A 22,412-nucleotide genomic window follows, 5' to 3' on the forward strand; every position below is an offset into this window, starting at 1 on the left:
TTTTTTTTCATTTAACAGTGTTGGAATACAGTCATAGTCCTCAACCAGAAGTGGAAGCTTTTGAGGATATTGCATTAGCATTATATATGTATATATATATATATATATATATATATGTATATATATATATATATATATATATATATATATATATATATATATAATTGTAATAAATTGGAATCCTTGACTCAGCATAAGGATCACAAACTCAACACTGTTTGCTAGAAAATGGTATATAAACCTGGGATTCTGGGGATAGGGGAAATTAATCACAGTGTATTAGCACCTGGAAGAGGGCAGATGCTCCAAAGGACAAATCTAGCAGCTAACATTTTTGGTAAATGTTAAAAATAACTAATATTATATATATATATATATATATATATATATATATATATATATATATACACACACACACACACACACACACACACACACACAAACTATAAACATGGGATGGGATTTTCTCCAGCAAACAACAGTGAACCAGAGGATGTAGAAAAAATGAGGGAAATTATAAAACCTCAAACAATATTGAGCTTCAGCATTTAGTACATTTTCAGAGGTATGTACATAGCACAATTTAGAAGGACCCAAGAACATTTGCAGTGAAGAAAAAATCTACAACAAGAGTATCTGCACCAGAATACACCTGAGCCATACATTAATATGAGAGAAGGGCTAGCAGCAACCAGGGAAGGAGCCAGGTTCAAAGAGTCAGGGTACAAATGTTTTCATTACCGCATCGTATCAATCACATATTGACAGACAAAAGAGAACATGTACATCAGGACTAGCAATGTCCACGTTTGTAAGCTGTTCCTCAAGCTCCTTTCCAACCCTGGCAAGAACCCTTCACCTCACTTGGATGCACCTGCATGGCATCTGGTTGTTAGGATCTTAGCAGGCACAATGGAGTCAAAGACAGCAGTGATCTCCTAAATGTGGTGCACCAAGCCAAACCTAAAGTGCTATACAGTTAACGGGTAAATGTTAATGTTGTCCACGGTTATGAAATACAACAAATGAGAAAGGTGAGCAGTATTGATGTTTCCAATTCATCTGTGCTTTACCAATTCTGTGAAATGGTAGGAGCAAATGTTCAGCCTGTGCATAACTGTAGCACCTTTAACCAATTAAGCTCTTTCTTAGGTAGGTTTGAGGGGGAAATAATTAACTGTAAGCACCTATGTTAGATTAGGAGATGACATGTGGCTGGGTGCACCACTGGCAAAGAGAGTTACAGTAGATTACAGTAGAGGATGTAATTTGGCTTTGTATAGATCTGCTGATGGCAGCAAGCCCTGTGTGCCATAGGAAGGTGTCCTCTTCTCAGAGCCGATCAGGAAAGTCCTGCGGTGAAACACTGCCGTGCTCTCTTACACTGTAAGAACCCAATCAGGTATATTCAGGCAAAGATGACGTCTACCTCCATCAGTTTAGCTTTTTGTTATACCTTGGATCAAAATAAAGGTAAAAAAATTGCAAGATTGAAAAAAAATATATGTGTGTGCCATGATTCCACTTGGAACCAATGACAAACTTTTGCACCTCATATTTATTACTCAGAATTCTAGTTTTAAAGACCATTTAGGGAGAATGAGGCTAAAAACAAGGACTATGCATCAGCAAGGAGATGCTTACTTAGCCGGGAAGAATGGAGGAGAACTACCTAACCATTCTCACAGCACGGCCTGCAAGAGGGCTTTACTGTGCTAATATTATCAGGAAAATGCTTCGCAAATATGGACACAGCCCAATATGAGAGCACAATGTTTGAAGCACCCCATATCTCCCAGCCATGCACAGAACGGAAGCAGAGAGGCTCTGCTAATGCACACATCTTACTGTCCAACTTTCACTTTGTAATCTCTTTTTCTAACAATATATGTATTTTTTAATACTGTGCAAACTGGGCTTTGTGACCTTTTAATAAAGTTGTGCCATAGTGAGTCAATGAGGTATCTTTAGTAATATTTCTATTTAAGGGTGCTTTAAGGCAATCAGCCAATGAATGCCACTGGACGATCAGACAAATGATTGTAGGCTTTTGCCTGCAGAGGTCAGTGTAAGTCCATCTTAAACTCTCTGGGACACTGACAAGCCATTTAATAACCGGTAAAAGCATGGAGGTAACTCACAGATACAGTGGAAACTATTTTGATGAATTATTAATGAATTATTAAAATGCAGTGCTGGCGTGGTTGGTCTACCTCCATTTTTCCGGTGTAATGATCAACTTTAAACACCACGAAAGAGGATATAAATATATCGTCTCCAGAGGAAGCAGACCATTCACACAAATGATTTATGCAAATATACACAGTTTGAAAATAAATAAAAAGCAATGTACAATGACTATTATTAAATTTAGTTCTTCACATTTTTTAAGTATTCACTGATGGTGTTAGAAGTAATTACACATTAAAAAATAGTTTGAAAATGAAAGGTTAACATAAAAGAAATGTGTGAAGGTGGGGATGACATAGACTGACGGACACAAAGAACAGATAGGAATGCAGAGCATGTTTTCACAGGGACGACTCATACTGCAAAAGCTCATAGAGCAGTGGCCCGTCCCTGTACCTGATCCCTACAGCAGTGGGGGTGATGAATTGCAGGATGTTAATAGTCCTTCTCAGGCGCCTGTCCACAAAGTGAGCATCCCAGGCTGGGTAGCGTTTGCGTGGCATGTCGATCTTAATGAGGGGCCCTTCTGGCCTGTAGCGGCCTAATGGTGTGGTAGGCTCAGGGGAGCGCACCTGGAACACTGGAAGGCAGGTGTCTGCAGACTCGTCTTGTAGCTCGTAACCTCCTGTAGAGACCCTGGTAGGTGTTGGTTGTGAAGCTCGGGGGGTTGGCGTCATGGGTTCAGCTTCTGGGGGTAAGGGAAGACCCCACAGGAGCTCAGCGCAGCAGGAGCTGGCCAGTACCCTCAATCTGGGGCCCATGGGGTGAAGTACCCCATAGTAGATACCCATAAAGACAACCCCTGAGGCAAAACTTAGGTAGACTCCACAAAGCACTGGTACAGCGTAAGAGTCTGTAGTGATGGGATCTCTGTACGCATACCACAGGCAGGTTAGCACCGTATTCTCAGCCAGCACCACAAAGTAGTAGATCATCATGCGGTACCTGGTCCTACCTTCCTTCACATTAAACCAGCAGAAGATGTAGACAATGCCCACCACCATATTGAACAGCACTTCCTCCCACTTGGACATACAGAAATCTGTGCCTCCATGCACAATCCAGAAGGCCATGGCACACCAGTGCACCACCACGAAAATGCCAAAATAGATGTGGAAGATGGAAGCAAAGAGAGCGAAAGAGAGCACCCGTGAAAATATAGTGAAGAGCCTCCAGATGATGTGGATCAGTGCACCTCGATAGCTCATGCTCTTCTTGTCATCTCTGGAGTCCCTCAGAAGCTTATGGTAGGAGGCCAACACCCAGGACAAGGACAGCAGTGATGCCAATAAAGAGACACCTTGAAGGAACAACGTAAAAATGCATTTAGTGCTGGTAGCTAATTACTTGTCTGCTAATTCATTTTCTGAATTGGTTTAAACCCATGTAAACATCAGATTGACTGAGTATAAACCAACAACAAGAGGATTCCTTACACTGCAATGTCTCAGCCCTGTTCTTCTGGATCATAATGCAAAGTTGTAGCACCAGTTGGGGGGCACTCTCCAAGAAGGTCTCTAGCAGCCGAAGCATGTTCACGTCAGCATATTCATACATCATGGCCCAGTAGAAACGCCGCCTGTGTTCCGTCTGTCGTCGGCTCTGGATGCCCAGGTACATAGTACGGATGTACCTGTTTAAAAATAAGGAACCCTTGATCAAATTCTCTTTTTCAATTTTCTTGTTCCCTTATGTCTTCTCTATTGGAACATCTTTGGAATGTCTACATGATTGCAGATACATCTCACCAGGTTATATATAGTTATTATCAACTCTATAAATATATATAACAAAAAAATGCTCATCCCACCAAAGCGTGTTCCTTACTTTCCAACTGTATTTAGATTTATTGCCAAGAAGCATTGTTACAACAAAGAAATAATATACCAAACACATATTTCCTTACTTTTTGTGCTATTTTTATTTAAACTAATGACTTCTCAGTAAGCATTATGCTTATATAAAGTTGTATATAATCAAAGTAAATACAAAAAAATAATAATATAGATCAAATAAGAAATAAGAAATTTTTGCCTAACCGCCTAGAAGAGGCATATGCGCTTACTGACTTGACACCTAATTTTGAAATGCGCATGCGTGAGTAGGAACCGTTAATTCAGCCGTATTTCACAGAGAGAACTTAAGGTGGCGCCACTACAGCGTCTGTTGTCAGTTCAGCCATAATTCACATTCAAGTACGCGAACTAAATTTGGAACCGTTCGGCGGAGACCAGAGGTCCTCATTTCCCTGGACAAGTCTCTTTTTGGGACTTAAAAATGCATGTTCAAGTGTTCAAGGTCAGAGAGTTGAGAGCTGAACTGGGACAAGGTCGCGCCGCTTCAGCGCTCCACCGTCCACCGCGGAGCAGCTCTGTTTTACTGGAGCCTCGGACAGAAATGTGTTAAACATTGTTGAGGTAATATTTGTCATAGTCTCTTCTTTATGTTTGGAGAATGTTTCTGTGACACAGCCTTTTGTTTTCTACTCTATATTTAACAAACAGAAAGTCATCTTTTGTGTCCCTATAACGACACAAATACACGGACACATCTCACCGTTACTGACTTTCTGACGAGTAAGTTAACAGTATTCCTCCTAATAATATCAGTATTCCTCCTATTTCCGACCGTCCCCTAACTCCGGCCACTGCCGTATATGGTGCAATTCCGCTCTCTCTCTTCGCCAATCGCATTGGGTAAAACAATAAAACATAAGATCAAGCCTTAGTAGGGCATTTAAACATCAGTCTTGCAAGAAAACACGTATCTAAACAATATTTAAGGATCTCTAACAGTGTTGTAATTCTTTGTGTGCAAAACTGCATGTGGAACACAACACATTTCCATTTCGCGACAGATATTTCCCTCAGTGTAAAAGTTATCTTACCGGCTAGCTTCCTTTACTCTGAGGGGAAAATCTACCGCCACTGTAATCCTTACACGTAGAGTACGGATACCAACACAGGACAAACATGATCTCATTGTGAACCTCTCAAAATCACTGAATGCGGGAGCAACGGTCTCGTTTGACTGTCACAAGCAGAGGAGGTGGCCGAAGTTAGGGAGCGCTAATAATCTTAGCAGTACTGGCACCTACTTAAAAGCGTTTTTATCTTAAGTCTTGGACATTAATCTACACATATTTGACTCCTGAAAAATGTTGATTTGAGTGAGTAAAGTACTTCTATTTATTTTCAGTTAGCTAAGATTTCCAATATTGTAATTAAAGTGGCCAGAATTTGGGGTAATTACGCTACATCTACACAGCTTTTAGTTTAACTTTACACGAAAACGGACAAAATCTCCAGATTATTAAAGACAGAACACCAGAGCGATAAACGAGGCTGTGAATTTGTTACAGCACCGTTTTATCAGTCAGACCCTTATAGAAATGTTCTAGCGATGCCCTGTTCCTTTATCAAATATAGATTAATTGGTTGATAAAATGTTAAGGTGCTTGATTTTAGAAATGTTCAAAAACAAGAAATAAACTAACTTTACAGTTTATCACTTGTAATTATTGTAAATTAAGACATTGATATGAAGCACCAAAGCTTCTCCAGACCTTCCAGTGACAAGGGTTTTGGGCTTTCCTGATTTTGACCTCTGTGACAAAGGCTATATGGCTAATGGTGGTCCGGCTAAACTAGGCTTGCCTAGTTTCTTTTTGCTCATGTTTCTAGGTGTGACTTTGAAGAACAATGTTTAGTTCAGACTCTCCTTTGTTTAGCAATGAATTTGTTAAATCAACAGCACACAGTATTTATAATTCAAATAATATGGACTGCCACAAGGAGTGATTTGTAAAACATTAAACCAACACATTCACACACAAAATATCACACTTATATGAGCCAATGTTATTTGGTTTTATTCTAATGTTGGGTGTTATTTGTTGTATTACTGCTTTTTGTAATAATCTCTGGTGCCTAAAGCTTTTGCACAGTACTGTGTGCATATACACACACACACCCTATAAATATAAATATTATTTTAAAATGAATCCTATTATTACAGCATATGCTAAAATTAAATAAATAATTAATACATAAATAAAAGGCACCTCAAGGACCAGGTAATTCCTCTAGTCAGACTACAACCAAACAAGTGACATGAATGACTATATGTGCCTCTGCATTCCAGAGATGTCTTTTATAATTCCAAGGACAGACCTAATAATAACCATTTACTGAATCATTATCTACTCATCCACAGTTCAGTCATCCCACAGCACTACCATTCTGAAACAGTATTATAGGTTTGTAATATTCAGTCACATCTGACTCACCGGTATGTTACTGCTCCAAAAGTAACTTTTCCAAAGGCTTACTTGATTTATTTTTCAGTGTGAACACGTCTTAATAGAATCCTAACAAATTTTAAAATGGCAATTGTATTGTTTTAGCTTATAATTCAATGCTTTAAGTACAACGGTATAAATAGTGTATTATTCCTGAATAATCACCAGAACTTGAGTCCAATCTCTGCACAAAAAATGAGGCGCTTGTGAGACATGACTGAATTGTCTTCACTTATTAGACACATCTATACAATATACTAATTACTATTTATAAAAATGAGGAGGCCCCCTCCAGGGTGTATTCCTGCCTTGCGCCCAATGATTCCAGGTAGGCTCTGAACCCACAGACCCTGAATTGGATAAGCAGTTACAGATAATGAATGAATGAATGAATGAATGAAGAATGAGGAGTTGAAGTCTGGATAGTGCTGGTAATGTTCCAGACACTTGTGCTGTATCTCCTGCATAGGCTGCACCAGCACTTCCCCATGCCTAAAGCACGCAGGACATCTCCGATTGCAATTTCGATTCCAATTTCCTTTCCAATTACCAGAACTCTCCTAACATGGGAAATCACCTGTTGTTTGCTACAATGTCCAGACTTAATTCTCCAGACTTTTTCCAGCGGTCATATATGAAAATAGCTTAAGGGTCTAGAGTAGTGTTCTTCTCTTAGTCATTTCCCATCATTCATTAACTGTAACCACTCCAGAATCACAATCCTTGTTGGAAGAAACAAGAACATATGGAAGAAACCCACACACCATCACCCAAGTGTGAATGAGCTTAACCCCAGAACCCTGAGTCTGTGTGGAAGTGACATTACCTGTGCACCACTGTGCTGCCCATTCCCACTCATTCTAATTCAAAACATGATTGATTTATTTTGGTGTTATTTCCTAATTATATTTAATGGAAATATTCTGCATTAGCCTTTCAAAAAATCTCCTGAGCCCCTAACCAATGGAAGAGCTCAATTTGGCTTTGTCTACTAAGATACCATGGTCAACTAACTCAGGCTTGATTGGATCTTTTTTGCGTGTGTTTATGTGTGTGTGTGTGTTAATATGTTTTCAAACCAATGTAAGTGAATAACATTATTCCTACAAAATTTGCAGTGTATAAATAATTTTATAACACAAGCATGACATTTGCAGTATATTTTTGTTATATTACATTATAAAAGCCTTTTCTACGACCTTGAAAGTCCTGAGGGTTCCTGTCTTTTGATTATAAATCTTCATATTACAGCTGCAATATACCTTACGATATATTAAAACCAGCCTTGATGTGATATGATTAAAGATCAGCCTATATAGTATTGACCAAATCTGATTACTTGGAGAATTATGTCTTCAGCTATTAAGACATTCAAAGGACGTCTGTGATTGGTCAGAAGTTTCATAACGCACAATTAAACATTCCGGGATGTTCACACAAGGGCAGGCACAGCTCAAAATGTGGCTTGAGGCAACTGCAATATGCTCTCACATTGCATTCTGAAATGAATGGTTTAATAAAGCTGCTCAGAGAATGCACAAGACCACCTGCCAGCTCCGTGCCAGGGTGCAGGCTCTGAAAAGTGCAGCGAAATAAAAGAGCTGCCAACAAACTTTCATCCATGAACAAGTTTATAAACTTTCTGTTAATCTTTGCTCATCAACAGTGAGCATACAAGAAAAAAAGGGCAAAGAAAATATTAGTAAGACAGGCATCTGCTCTCTCCATATAACCCTCCTTTAATCCTTTCACATGTTTCTAAATATTATGCTCATATCCCTTGTACAATGCTACTTTCAGCATCATCACTAAAAGGAAAAAAGGCAGCTCAGCCTCAGAAAAGAGGGTTTTTGTGGTAATTGTTTATTCCAATTGAGTGTATTGTGTATGTCCCCTGTCCTTGTGTGCCATGTCCATAGTGTCACCCTTCCCTGGTTTTGTTATTTTGTGGGAGTCAATTGCTGAGCCTTTGTAAAAGCTGCTGATAAATATATATATATATAATTTTTTTTTTTTTTTTTGCAATATCTTTACTGAAATATATTCCAATATGTTCTTGTGATACTGATCTTAGGGAGGGGTGCAATATGCAAATTAGGGCTGACAAATACTACAACCTGAGTCTCACCACCTGCTGTATTCCTGACCTCATGACAACACAACAAATGTATTACAAACAGAATTGTAATAGCAAATGAACAGACATCACCAAATCTGCTCCACTCACTGTAGTTTCCACCGTACATATCCCTGTTCTTTTCTCTATGCTTTTATAAAATTATGGGAAAGCATGCACTATGCTACAGTTACACTACCTTTTTGTGCCACTCTGCAAAAATAAGTAAATTACATATTCACAGCTGACAATCCTTTCAACCAGCAAAGCACAGGTTAATTTAAGCGGTTGTCCTGACATTATATAACTTTGTTCCACCAGAAACCTAATTTGATTTTCTTTGATGAAAGTTGTTGTCATTTTACTACTGATATTGCCAGCGTGTGTAAAGCTAGTTCAGTAATCTGCATCATAAAACAAAACTAAAAATGAATAAGAATTAATGAGTAGGTTTTGAGTACGTTCACATGATGTACCAACCTACTCTTGCCTGATTGGCTAGATGCAGTAGCACATATTCACATAAAATTGAAATCTGCAGCTCTCTCCATAGAAATGAATAGAATTCAGGGAGCCACTGTGCCAAGTGGACATGCGCCGGATATTTTTGTCTCAAAATCTGTTGGGCACTAATGTAAACTCTCCAATCACAGGTTTGGAATCAGTCAGCAGCCAGGCTTAGCTGTCCATCATTTAGTGCTGCAGCCAATGGAGTCACAGTCCCGCCTACAGGGGTTTGTTGCTTTGTGGTGACGCTGAATGAATCAGGTCAGTGCTTAAAAAATAAATAATGATAAATAAAAACCTTATTTTAGCAATGTGTCTCAAAGAAACTACATTTGATTTTTCCCTCAATACAACTGTGATAGCAATAAAACTGGCTTCTAGAATCAAAGTCATTCTTCATACATTAAAATCACATTAGATAATAAGATATAAGATAAGATAAAAATAATATTAAATTATGTATATGAACTGTTTGTGAAGACACCATTTGTTATAAAAAAAAAATGAAGCAGCACCTTGGATGCAGGCAGTTTGTTTCTTAATGTGAGCTTTTTGAAGTGTGCCCTGTGTAACAGTATCATATATTAAAATCTAAGTATCAGATCAGGACAGTATCAGGAGATACTCAATATTTAAAGGCTCGAATCAGGATCGGGGCAAAAAAAAAAAAAATTGGGACACCATTTCTTAGCCATACAGTTTGATAATTATGGTTAGAAAATGCAGCATGTTCTTTTTGGTGTTAAAAATAAACACTAATCCTTTGAAATTATATTTTCAAATTCATATCATACATCGCCATTTTTTAAGGCATATCGAGATGTGAGTTTGAGATGTGAGTACTGAAAAGTTTTGTTTTGTCCTTACCAAACAGAAGTCATAACAAATCTAGTCATCGAAAAGCTCTAAGATCAGTGCGAGACATATTAACAGATGCCGCTGATTAAACTTGGCAGTAATTTCAGTGAGTCAGCCTGCTCATGAATGACTGATGACAAATGCACACTGACAGTGGTCTTGAATTCTGACAGCACCCACAACACACACAGAGTGTACCTATTCTGGCACAGAATAGTCAAACATCAAATCATCCCTACCTGCAGCCATAATGGAACACACCAGCTGGCTGAAGATACTGAACCCACACTACATGTTACTGAACTTAGTTTATGTGCCTGTGTGCATGCATGAGTACAAATTTTGGATTGTCATATTTATTCTGCAAATGTATGTGTACAATATGTCGGATTTATTAAAACCCTATTTATCCTTAATAGTACAAATTAAATTAAAAGACCTTATAAAGTTGCTTTTGTCTGTAAAGGTGCCTTTCTGAAAATATAATGATTTGTTTGGACAGTGACAAGACTAGGCCAAATGCAAACAACACTGTTGTTGCTTGTGGGAGAACACAAGGTCAGTGCCGTAGCTTTAAAGGCCAGACTACACCAACTGGACAAATACAAACAAACACAAACAAACACCAATGTTTTGTTGGAAGACATACAATATGCTCATACCATTCACGAATGTATTTGTGTTTTTCTGTTTGATGTATTGTGGCCATAATTGTATACGGTGTAAGCACAACAACTATATTTCACAAGAATTAAGGCCACATATGGCAACCCACAGCCTTGATTATCCTAGACTGGATTAAGACAGATTAAGACCCAACTGATCCTTCTACTCCTTTACCACTGGCATACAAACTATTCAATCCGTACTTCTGCTTCAGTCAAAGTAAACACCACAAAAAGATGAAAAATATGGAAAAGAGAAATGCAAACAAAAATGTTTTAATATTTAACAAAGTAGGATCTGGTAATTAATCTTGTTTCTGTGGCAACAACATAAATATCTGCTTATGAGAAGCTTATTTGTCTTTTTTCTGAAAAAAAATCTCCAAGTAGAGTTTGCCCCACCCACAATTACACCACAATGCCTGCCGGATCTTAACATAAAATTCTGGAAAAACAAAGAAATTAGCCAGAAGGTAATAGGCCACTAGTGTTGCTCTTTAAGAAAAGCTAAAAACCTCAATGCAGTCATATACAGTGAGTTCCAAAGTCAAATAATATGACATGGATTCTCCTGCATTGATCTTGTATGCAGTAAAAGTTAGTGTGACATCTCAGATGAAAGACATGCACAGCTGTGAAATCTCACAAGGGTTTCCTGAGTTTTCCTACAAAAGCTTCCTGGGGAGTACTATCAAACAGGCTCTACTCACATCACTGAACAAACATGCGGGTAGAGGAAATGCCTGGCTGGGGAATAAGCTTCAGCAATATACAGACATGGGACTAAAGTGACAGGCAGAAGACTTTGATAGAATAGAGACATTTCACTCCTGTTTAATAATTTTATTTCGACAAGGCACATATTTTTCTGAACAAGTCAAACAGAGTAACACATCAGGCTGAATTATTTATCATAGCAGTGCTTAGTTCTGCCTTTGATTGAAACTCAGTGTGTACAGCACAGATTGTACAGCACCAAGGTTGAATGGAAATAAAACACTGAAGTGGATAAATTGAAATATACACTTACGAACAGCTTGCATCACGATCCACAGGCCACTCTGTCCCTTTGCCCTCTGCTCTGTGAATGACTGTACCCCCCCATCCCAAACCCAAGAGCTTCTCTCTAGGGGCGCCAGTCCATCAGGGCAACTAAAGCAAACAAAAAGAAAATAATGGATACATGAAATGAGAATGGGGTGAGGGTAGAACATACAGCAAAACCAAATAGTGACAAAATTATAGGATAAAGTTGGCACTGAATGAAAATGGTAAAGCAAGAACAGATGAAAATGATTTAAAAAAAAATCATTGAAGCCCTGGGGTTTTTTGCCTTGTTTTTGTAGGGTTTAAAATATTTAATTCATTTTGTCTTTATACTAAATATATCTTTTCAATAAATAAGATTTTTACTTATTTAAAAATGTATCTACTGCTAATATATTATTTGACGTTGAATTAAGCCGTTTTCCAAAAAGAAAAAAAAATTAAGTGCTAGATCATAAATTGAAACTGAAAGTGCTATATGAAGCATTGGGGCAACACTGTCCAGAGTGGCCTTTAAACAACTTTGGTCAGTTGATCATTAATCAATCAGGACAAAACTAAACATTTATTCATTCTTCTGTAACTGCTTTATCTTCATTACAGTTGTGGTGTGTACAGAACAAACTCAGAATCATTGCGAGCAAGGCAGGAACACACCTTGGACAGTATATTAGTCCACCTCACACTTTCACACCTGTTAACATGTATTTTTGAATTCCGAGAGGAAATGCACACAAAGGGAGAATACATCAAACTTCTCAAACAGCAACAGGGATCCAACCCATGACATCAACATCCTGGAGCCTTGTGGCAGTGACAAAATCTGTTTTATCAACTCAATATACACTTTATTACCAAAATTATTCTCTTGCTGCCTTCCCAACAAAGTTGGGAAGATGAAATTATGCCAAATTATTAAGAGTTCCTTTCACTGGACCTAAAGTGTCAAGCCCAACAGTTCTTGAGCTAATCTAAAGGCCACATTAAATTTGGCGGCATGTAGCAATTGACTGCAGAAAGTTGGTGACCTCTGCACACTATGCGCCTCAGCATCAGCTGACCTCGTGCTGTTGTTATATATGGCCTAACACTTTGTGGCTGAATTGCTGTCATTCCCAGTGGCTTCCAATTTGTTATAGTACCACTGACAGTTTACTGTGGAATATTTAGTAGTGAGGTCATTTCACGACTGGACTCACAGGTGGCATCCAATCATGGTACCATGCTGGAATTCACTGAACTCCTGAGTGTAACCCATCCTTTTACAAATGTTTGTAGAAGCAATCTGCATGCCTAGGTGTTTGGTTTTATACACCTGTGGCCATGGAAGTGATTGGAACACCTGAATTGAATTATTTGAATAGGTGAGTGAATACTTTTGGCAATATAGCGTATATTGTTGTAGTCCAAAGAAAAACACGTATTACCAAACTAGTAACGTTACAGGAGAAAAAAAATCTTCTTAACTTTCAATGGAAGCCAGTGTAAGAAATGTATTCCAGATAATTTTGGAGCATTTCAATTGGGTCATTCAGAATAATTTTTTTTTTCACAGTGTGAAGGAGAGCCACTTTTTAAAAATTATAGTAAAGAAAAATAGACAAAAATTTAGATGTTTTCCTTTGTGTGTATAAAAGTAAATGTGCTTTTTATAGTCAATAACCAGCAGTACAATGAAACAGGTGCCATATGTAACACTGTTAAACACATACCTGCTCTAATGAATAGTATCAGTATACACACAAGGTTGAAATGAGTATAGACACAGGCAAACACACACCTGAAATAGTGGGCACCTAGGATAGGTGCTTTGCTTATGGTCACTTCAACCATGAATGTTGACAAATGAGACAGCGCTGCTTATTCACTCCCTTCTCTAGTTTTGCTGGTGAATTTGATGAGCAGCTGTGGCTTAAAGAGAAGCATGTTTGGTCTGATTCTATCCCCACTACCAGCAAGATACTGGGGTGGGGTGTGAATTAGCAGCACTGTCTCCTCCCTCAACATTCATGGCTTAGTTGCCCTTGAGCAGGGCACCTAACCTGCCCCCTCTAAACTACTTCCTAGTGCTCACTGTCCCTAGTGCAGTTTGTCAAACTCTGTAAAATACACTGCACAACTATGTAAATCAGGGCTCAATTCCCAATCTATAGTGATTTCCCCTGTACCGAACACCTGGTAAAACACAGCAATTTATTACCAGGTTCCGTATATGAGCAGGGATATTGCCAAACTGTTGAAGTCAGGGTTAATTGGAGTGGAACTGATAACATAACCTAAAATGACAGAGAGATTACTGAAATCCACAGAATTTATTAGCTAAAAAACCCACAGAAACTATTTATTCAGATACAGCCTGAAAGGACAGAACTCTCCCACTTGCATTTGGACCATTACAGTCAGTCATTAATATTGATTCTCCAACTGCTGTCAGGCAGTAGCAGCACTGAATCATCAACTTCACCAACCTGAAAATGAATGGGGCATGACTGCAATCTATTCTCCATTTTCTGGATTCTGTATCAGTGCGTGTTTATTAGTACATACTGTTCTTTTTTTTTTTTACATAGCCAAACTGCACTGTATCTGCACTGTAGTCTCTCAATCTCGTCTCTAAGTTCATCATTTTGTTGGTAAGCCTTGGTTGGCAGAGCGGTTAACAGACTCCGCTAACTTGCTCAAATAAAACAATGTATTGTTATTAGTAATATTTTTTCTGTAGTCTATAGTCAAATCACTGAATCTGCCACTCATTAGCATTGCAAGCACTGGATTCAGTGAATCTTCAGGGCAAAATAATCTCTGAACAGTGAACCTGGGTACAGCAGTTATGAGTGGGTGGAGGTGGAAGACCATAGACCATGGACTGTGATGGCTATAAAGCGAGTTCAATGCTATTATGGTCAAGCATGTGTGTTGCAGCAGCTGTTCACAGTCCCAAGGGTCTCTCACACTGCGGTTGAGTGGAGATTGTAAAAAGTGTGTGCAGAAGGGAGTGAGTTACTAGTGTGGGGGCTTGACGTTAGAGCAAGTGTTCCAAATACATGCTGGAATTTCAGGTCAGTGTGTCAAGACTATGATCCATGACAGAATCATATTTTATTGATAGTCTCATGTGGGAGATTGGAAGAACTTGTAAAAACAACAAATGCCTAGAGAACCGCTTTTGCAAAACAGAGCCTTTTGATGCTTCCATGAAGTGCAGATATCCAAGTAAGAAATATATATACTTAATCTAGTTTTTCAAGAAGTCTTATAGTGATTTCATAACACTTCATCATGGCAAATCATGAGTTTATTGTGAGCATCAGATCAATATTAGTCAATTTTAGGTAACAAATGTACATAAAAGCTGCAGACAGCTTAAACACTTATTCATTCATTTTCTGTAAACTCTTGTTCCTGGTCTGGTTCACAGTGGGTCTGAATCAGGGCAGGAACCCACAGAATCAGTGGGCGCAAGGCTTGAACACACCCCAGAGGGGGTGCCAGCCCTTCACAGGGTGACACACACTCACTCACACCTGTGGACAATTTTTGAGTCACCAATCCACCTACCCATGTGTGTTTTTGGACTGTGGGAGAAAAACAGAGCACCCGGAGTAAACCTACGTGGACATGGGGAGAACACACCAAACTCTTCACAGACAGTCAGCCAGAGCGGGACTCACACCCACAACCCCAGGATCCTGGAGCTATGTGACTGTGACTTACCAACATGTTATTTTGAAATATAGGGGGAAAGCAGAGTACCCGGAGGAAAGACGTGCAAATAGTGTAAAAACCCACTACATTTTTTTAAAAAGTGACAAGATCAGAGGGTTGAACTCACGACTGCAAGACCTTGGAGCAGTGTGGCAACATTACCCGCCTTGTAACTATACCACATTTAAAAATGTGTTCAGGCTTATTGATTGTTCATGATTTTCCTGATGGTGATGGAGGTAATGTAAGGAGGAATTTCAGTCACACAAACAGTATTCTGCCATACGAATCATTTAATCAAAACTACCTACTAAATTTGAAAAAGATGATTGCACCCAGGACAGGGTTTAATAGTGATGCAGTGATTTTTAAGCCACAATCTAGCCTTAATTCAGGTGGACATACAAGGACTGCAGATTAAAATTAACCAAAGTAGAAAAATGCTGAGTTTGGCCATAGTGTAACACAGGATTTTCATGCCAGCCAGCTGAAACCCTAATCAAGCATCATCACTATTAACTTTGCCATTGGCAGAATGTGTGTGTATCCAGTGAGCCTAAGTGGAGCCAGCAGGGAGGGAACAAATGTTCTGGCTGAGTCTGCCAGCCACATGCTTGCCATGGGAACGGCAGACAGACAGGATACCTGTCTTTTTAATACACTCTGCAGAAAATAACTGCATGTACCTTCCATTAACTGTTTCTGCTTCATTGCTGATTATAGTTCAGAACATGAAATACAGAAAATACAGTCTTGGACATACATGTGATCATTTGCATGCACAGCACAGATTATACTTTGAAAACCTATTCAGATATGTAGCATTATTTTCCTCAAGTGTAAGCTGTACTTTATAAAATGGGAGACTCAGACGGAGTGGAATTTGGCAGTTATGGGGTTATAAAATACACAAGCAATATAATATCTTCAGGTTTTTGAAACTGCCAGCTTACAAAGTTATTTCATTGTGCTGTGAAGGTAAAATTAGATTTAAAAAAAAGAGAAACCTGGGTCCTAATGCTCAAGTCTAACCTTGCAGGTGTACAGTTAAAGAGAGTTCAGGACCATGAGATATATATATATATATATATATATATATATAAAACAATGATAAATTAAAATTGCTGTAATATTGTTGTTGATTAAGATTGGCTTATATAACCTGGTTTATAACATTTCTAATCTCCAATAAATAAGCGATGTGCCAGGACACAGAAATAACCTTATGAAACATTTATTAAAATGGTGTTCATTTTTATTGTTTGCATTTTCCTTGCAGAATAAGAACATTTCAGCTCTCCATGTAGTGAAAATTCAGTGTAGAATTGGTCCCTGTTAAACAAGCACTTCCAGTTTCATATAGTTTCACCAAGCACCCCTATCTTACTTGTGCACAGGCTTAAATGTCCACCATCCAGTATATGCTGCTCATATAATATCCCTATGACCTTGAAGAAGCTTAAGTAGCTTCATTTTGGAGGTTACACTGAGGCTGAAGCAAATGAAGACATTTTACTCCTCCTTTCCCACATTGAACACAACTGCTCAGCTTTCACCAACTCCACTTCGACTAGAGGTCATTTAAGTAAAATTATTTCCAGGTCCATCGATTTCACCGTCAGAAGGCTACTGTAAAGCTTTCTTCACACTTGAAAACAACTGGCAAGCGTCGAGTGGGATGTGTCCGACAACAAAATGTCCGAAAACAACAAAAGCCCGGCTAGTCACTGATCATTTATTTCGGTTAGCGCGGTCTCCAATAGCCTCGAGCTAACAAGGGAGACGTGAGGAGATAATTTAGCGGATTATAGCAGCAAATTCGAGGATATGTGTAGCTTTGCGAGCTGAGGCATTTCCTAACACGCCCCAGGAGCGGTCACATCCAGCTGCTCTGCTCAGGAGCCATTCTGGACGAGTCCGTGCAGCAGAACAGCGCTGAACCGCGCCAAGAAAAGAACACCACCGCGACCTTTATTTACATCGCGCTCAAACCTAGTTGATAACAGCCGATAAACTGATAGACGGATCCGATACGAGCACATTCTTCACAGAAACGCGATAACTGTTATGAATATATGATTTTGATGGCATTTTGAAATGTAAGCTCACATTCAATCTCGTCGGGTTTGTGTGAGAGAGGTGATTTGGAATGTTCTGGTTAAATAGCGCGATTTGATAAGACCTCAGACAGAGTTTAAGTGGACACGAGTTTATAAAGGAAAGGCGTAATCTGGACAAAACAAAGTGGGTTAAGTGTATGAACATCATTAATGTCCAAACAATGAGTTCCTCCTCATGAAATAACTTCAGGTAAACCCAGATAATTAAAAAAATTTAATATTTTGGCACAGTCAAAAATCATAATGTAGGCTACAGAAATGAAAAGAAAAAAGAGCAACTCTTCGGTAATGCCACTGTGGACAGCGACCATATGATTAATGCCTGGATGCTTTCAGGTCGTGTCTGTCAGTTCGGAAAGAAGCCTGGAGTGAAGAGGGCTATATCGGGTGCTGGTGGTTAATGCGCAGCCTACAGCCGTGTGCAGACGTCTGGACACCACTGGTGTAATCAGAGACCCTGCTGATGGTTTTATGCTAAAGTAATTTAAAAAAATAAGGTTTGATCAGCCACTGGTGCTGATGACCGCTAAGAGATAAAAAAGAGAAAGATACATTAACATCACCATCTCCAAATCCCACCTCTCTCACCAGCCCCACTGGAGCCCCGGTGCCTTACCTCCACACCTGCCCGAGCTGAAGGATGTGTACGGCGGCGTGCCAGGACCACACGGCGATATGGCAACAGCGGTCCCGGCCGCGGAGCCCCGCCGCGCGGCTGCTGAGCCCCTCTACTGCCCCAAGCCCCCCGCCCGTGTGGTCCTGCACAAGCCACCTGAAACTCAGCACCTGCACAAGCACCGAGGGCCCGAGCACGAAGAAAAGTGTCAGGCCGAACCACGCGTAGTCCCTGCGACTGTAGTAGTGCAGAGCCAGCCACACGTCCGTGCACACGTCCCCGAAAAACACCAGCAGCGCGAGCACGATCCACAGGCAGTCCAGCCACAGGCGCTCGTCCCTGGGCCTCGAGCGCACTCCCCTTCGCCGCCGCCCGGTACATGCGCTCCGGCAGCCCCAGTAACACGAAGAACAGTTACAGCAGTGGCACATGTGAATGGCCGCGCTGTCGGCGGGCTCCTCGTCCTCTCCTAGCTCCGTGAAACCGGCGCCCACCCCAAAACCATCAGACTCCGCTGCCATCTTGCGTTCTCAAACGCTTTCATCCAACCCCCCACCCTCCCCCTTTCCGGGGGTCGATGACATCACTTCCCAAATACCTGAACCTTACACCCCCCACCTCGTCCATTGAAGGAGAAACATGAATTAGCCTAGCTAATGTCCTTATCAATTCATAAAGCACTCAGGGTCTGTGCACTCTAAATATGCTTCTGCACTGAAAATCAGTGGATTCAAAAACACTTAATAAACTTGTTTCAAATCTGTGCACTTGTTCCACAAAAATAAAATATCCTTAGACTTCATTAAATCTTTTAGTCTCCATCACTTTAATACAATTGTCCTTAATTTCATGCTCTAATGTATTTAATTATACGGCACCTTAGTGTGTAGTGCTGGTACAAGTGGGCTAGACACATTAGTGCTACTTGAGTTTTTAAACACTTAGACACACCTTTATTGTAGGTCCACTTTGTAGATGTAAAGTCAGAGACAGTAACACATCTGTTGCTGCAATTTATGTTGGTCGTCCTCCAATCCTTCATCAGTGATCACAGGTTTCTGCCCATAGGGAAGCGCCGTTGACTGGATATTTTGGGTTTGAGGGTTATTTTCAGTCCAGCAGTGACACAGAGGGTTTTAAAAACTCCAGGAGTGCTGTTGTGTCTGATCCACTTGTGTCAGCTAAAAAAAACATTAGCCACCAACATCCCAGTGTCACTGCAGTGCTGAGAATGAACTATATAAAACCCACCCTGTGGTCCTGTGAGGATCTGGATCACTGAAGAACAGGGTGAAAGAAGGTTAAGTATGTGACACAACAGAGAATAAAGCCTATAATTGCAGAACTACAAAGTTATTTATACCATTGTAACATTTCCAGTTACATATATTTGTTTTCCACAATCTGAGTGTAAAAGTAATTTTATTATTGAATAAGAAAACATGAGTAAAACAAAAACCCTTTTTAAATAATTATCATTCATAAACGAATTCACCCATGTGAAAAACATATTGCCCAACTAAACATAATAACTATTTAATAAATGCAATTAAATGCTTCTTATAACATGTACTGAATCTTTTATACCTCTGTAGGGGAATTATGAAAATTCTTTCCAGAATTGTTTTAACTGAGATACACTTGCAGGATTATTATTATTCATGTCAAAAATCGTCCCTGGGTGTGTCTAGTGGAAATGAACCGAAGGTGTCAACTGAATTTGGTTAAGTGGCTGAATAAGTAGAGGTAGTGTTATTTCTCAAAGTGCCTGGCAGAACTAAACAGCATTTTCCCTCAATAAATGCATTTTGTGTTGTGTTGTTTGTCTAACATTAAAATTAATGTGATCACATTCATTCACAATCTGTAACTGCTTATCCATTTCAGGGTCGCTGTGGGTCTGCTGCCTACCCAGAATCACTGGGTGCAAAGCAAGTCAATCCATTTTTGCATCAATCCACCTACCACCCTCTTTTTTTGGACTGTGGGCGGAAACCAGTGCACCTGGAGGCAATCCATGGGGGAACACACCAAGCTGCTCACACGAATTGAACTGAGGTGGGGCTCGAGCATATAACCCCAGGACTCTGGAGCTTTTAACAGCAACACTACCTGCCGCCCGTGCAATCACATGAAGCATTCAGTTGTGATGAATATGGGAAAATAGAAGATAAGTGGAGATGACAAAAAAAAAACAGAATCTGAGTGTAGAATATTAGTGTTTTTTTGTTTTTGTTTTTGGCTAGGCAATTAACACATCTGAATCAAGCAGATTTTAACTGCTTAGTCCTAAAATTACTGACTTGTTTGGTGCCACTATTATTTATTTATTTATGAGGAACAGAATTAACAAATGTTTGTATGTGGCAGTATTGACAGATGACTGCAAAATAAATGACTCAAAATCTTGTGTAACATTCAGTCAGTTGGTCACCTCAGATAATCCAGGGCTAACAGAAAGATAAAGGATTAAGAGTTAAAAATATTTTCTTTAAAGAAGATTATAAATTGTTTTTAAAGAATTAAATTCCAAGATTTACTGGTCTTTACTGACATGACCAAAAAAATAAATAAATTAAGTTTGTTTTCTGTCTGAATAACACTATATTCTGTGTTTCATTCGCAGCTGCAGCTGTATTATTGTTACTAGCCTGCATGTGTCTTATCTTTGAGAAGCCTATATCCAGAGTAGTTGCTTTTACCGCATATGGCAATTGCCAGGATTAGTACAGTACAGTGGCGCAGCAGGTAGTGTCGCAGTCACACAGCTCCAGGGGCCTGGAGGTTGTGGGTTCAATTCCCGCTCTGGGTGACTGTCTGTGAGGAGTTGGTGTGTTCTCCCCGTGTCTGCGTGGGTTTCCTCCGGGTGCTCCGGTTTCCTCCCACAGTCCAAAAACACACATAATTCCACAGGATACACAGTGCCCTAATTAGGTGAATTTTAATATACAGAGAGAGACGGTTTTATAATTAATTAATTGTTACAACATTAAAAGTAGCTTTCAGTTGCTATGGAACAGGTTTGATCACACTGGCCAGCTTTCCAAATCATAACCACAGTAGCAAAATTCATTGTTATTGTTGACTTTTAATTCCATAAAATGTGTGTATTTATGTTTTGCATGTATTTTCTTATTTCATTGTTATGTTGTGGTTGAAAAAAGGAAAGAAGAAAGAAAAAAATCCATTGTGCAATCAGAACCCCCCAGATGTCAAAGGAATGTCACACCTGCAAACACGAGTTGTAGCTGGACCAATGCATTTCAGAGAGTTAAAGCCAGAAAAGGGCACAAAATGTTTAAAAGCCTGGAATCATTGGGCGCAAGGCAGGAATACACCCTGGAGGGGGCGCCAGTCCTTCACAGGGCACACTCACTCACACACTCACACCTACGGACACTTTTGAGTTGCCACCCGGAGGAAACCCACGTAGACACAGAGGGAACAAACCACACTCCCCAGAGACAGTCACCCGTAGGAAACCCACGCAGACACAGGGAGAACACACCACACTCCTCACAGACAGTCACCCGGAGGAAACCCACACAGACACGGGGAGAACACACCATACTCCTCACAGACAGTCACCTGGAGGAAACCCACGCAGACACAGGGTGAACACACCACACTCCTCACAGACAGTCACCCGGAGGAAACCCACGGAGACACGGGGAGAACACACCACACTCCTCACAGACAGTCACCCGGAGGAAACCCACGGAGACACGGGGAGAACACACCACACTCCTCACAGACAGTCACCCGGAGGAAACCCACGGAGACACGGGGAGAACACACCACACTCCTCACAGACTGTCACCCGGAGGAAACCCACGCAGACACAGGGTGAACACACCACACTCCTCACAGACAGTCACCCGGAGGAAACCCACGCAGACACAGGGTGAACACACCACACTCCTCACAGACAGTCACCCGGAGGAAACCCACGGAGACACGGGGAGAACACACCACACTCCTCACAGACTGTCACCCGGAAGAAACCCACGCGGACACAGGGAGAACACACCACACTCCTCACAGACAGTCACCCGGAGGAAACCCATGCAGACACAGGGAGAACACAAACCCACAACCTCCAGGTCCCTGGAGCTGTGTGACTGCGACACACTACCTGCACTACCACTGTGCCACCCTGGGGAATACCCATTAGACACAAAATGTGCAATACAAACATGGATCATGCAGACAGACTGTCTCCTATCAGTGGCAATTATGAGATTTGTTAAACAAAGTCTTCTTCTGACCTTTTGATAAGAACTTCAAG

At 40.2% G+C, this 22,412-nt stretch overlaps 2 protein-coding genes across 2 annotated transcripts in view; one reads left to right on the forward strand and one right to left on the reverse strand.

Moving 5' to 3' along the window:
* Positions 1–477: 477 nt before the first annotated feature.
* On the reverse strand, positions 478–18,652 carry xkr6a (XK, Kell blood group complex subunit-related family, member 6a). Its single transcript, XM_066668298.1, has 3 exons — positions 18,125–18,652; positions 3,627–3,823; positions 478–3,490 (listed from the first exon to the last, which is right to left on the reverse strand). The coding sequence occupies exons 1-3, from the start codon at positions 18,643–18,645 to the stop codon at positions 2,532–2,534; spliced, it is 1,677 nt and encodes a 558-aa protein (XP_066524395.1). The 5' UTR covers positions 18,646–18,652; the 3' UTR covers positions 478–2,531.
* Positions 4,337–22,412, forward strand: part of LOC136694607 (L-threonine 3-dehydrogenase, mitochondrial-like) — a 28,313-nt gene continuing 10,237 nt past the window's right edge. Inside the window, exons 1-2 of the mRNA XM_066668309.1 lie at positions 4,337–4,607; positions 9,260–9,374. The gene's annotated coding sequence lies outside the window, so the exon portion shown is untranslated. The remainder of the gene's footprint in view (positions 4,608–9,259; positions 9,375–22,412) is intronic.

This window comes from Hoplias malabaricus, chromosome 1 (genome assembly GCF_029633855.1).
Source record: "Hoplias malabaricus isolate fHopMal1 chromosome 1, fHopMal1.hap1, whole genome shotgun sequence".
NCBI classification, from domain to species: domain Eukaryota; kingdom Metazoa; phylum Chordata; class Actinopteri; order Characiformes; family Erythrinidae; genus Hoplias; species Hoplias malabaricus.

What these genes read in the sequence shown, in the direction of transcription:
- xkr6a (XM_066668298.1), bottom strand. Translation starts at nt 18,645, where the DNA reads ATGGCAGCGGAGTCTGATGGTTTTGGGGTGGGCGCCGGTTTCACGGAG. An exon ending in CAGCTCGGGCAGGTGTGGAG is followed by an intron (nt 3,824 to 18,124) that starts GTAAGGCACCGG and finishes ATTTTTAAACAG; the next exon opens with GTACATCCGTACTATGTACC. An exon ending in CAGGGCTGAGACATTGCAGT is followed by an intron (nt 3,491 to 3,626) that starts GTAAGGAATCCT and finishes TGTTCCTTCAAG; the next exon opens with GTGTCTCTTTATTGGCATCA.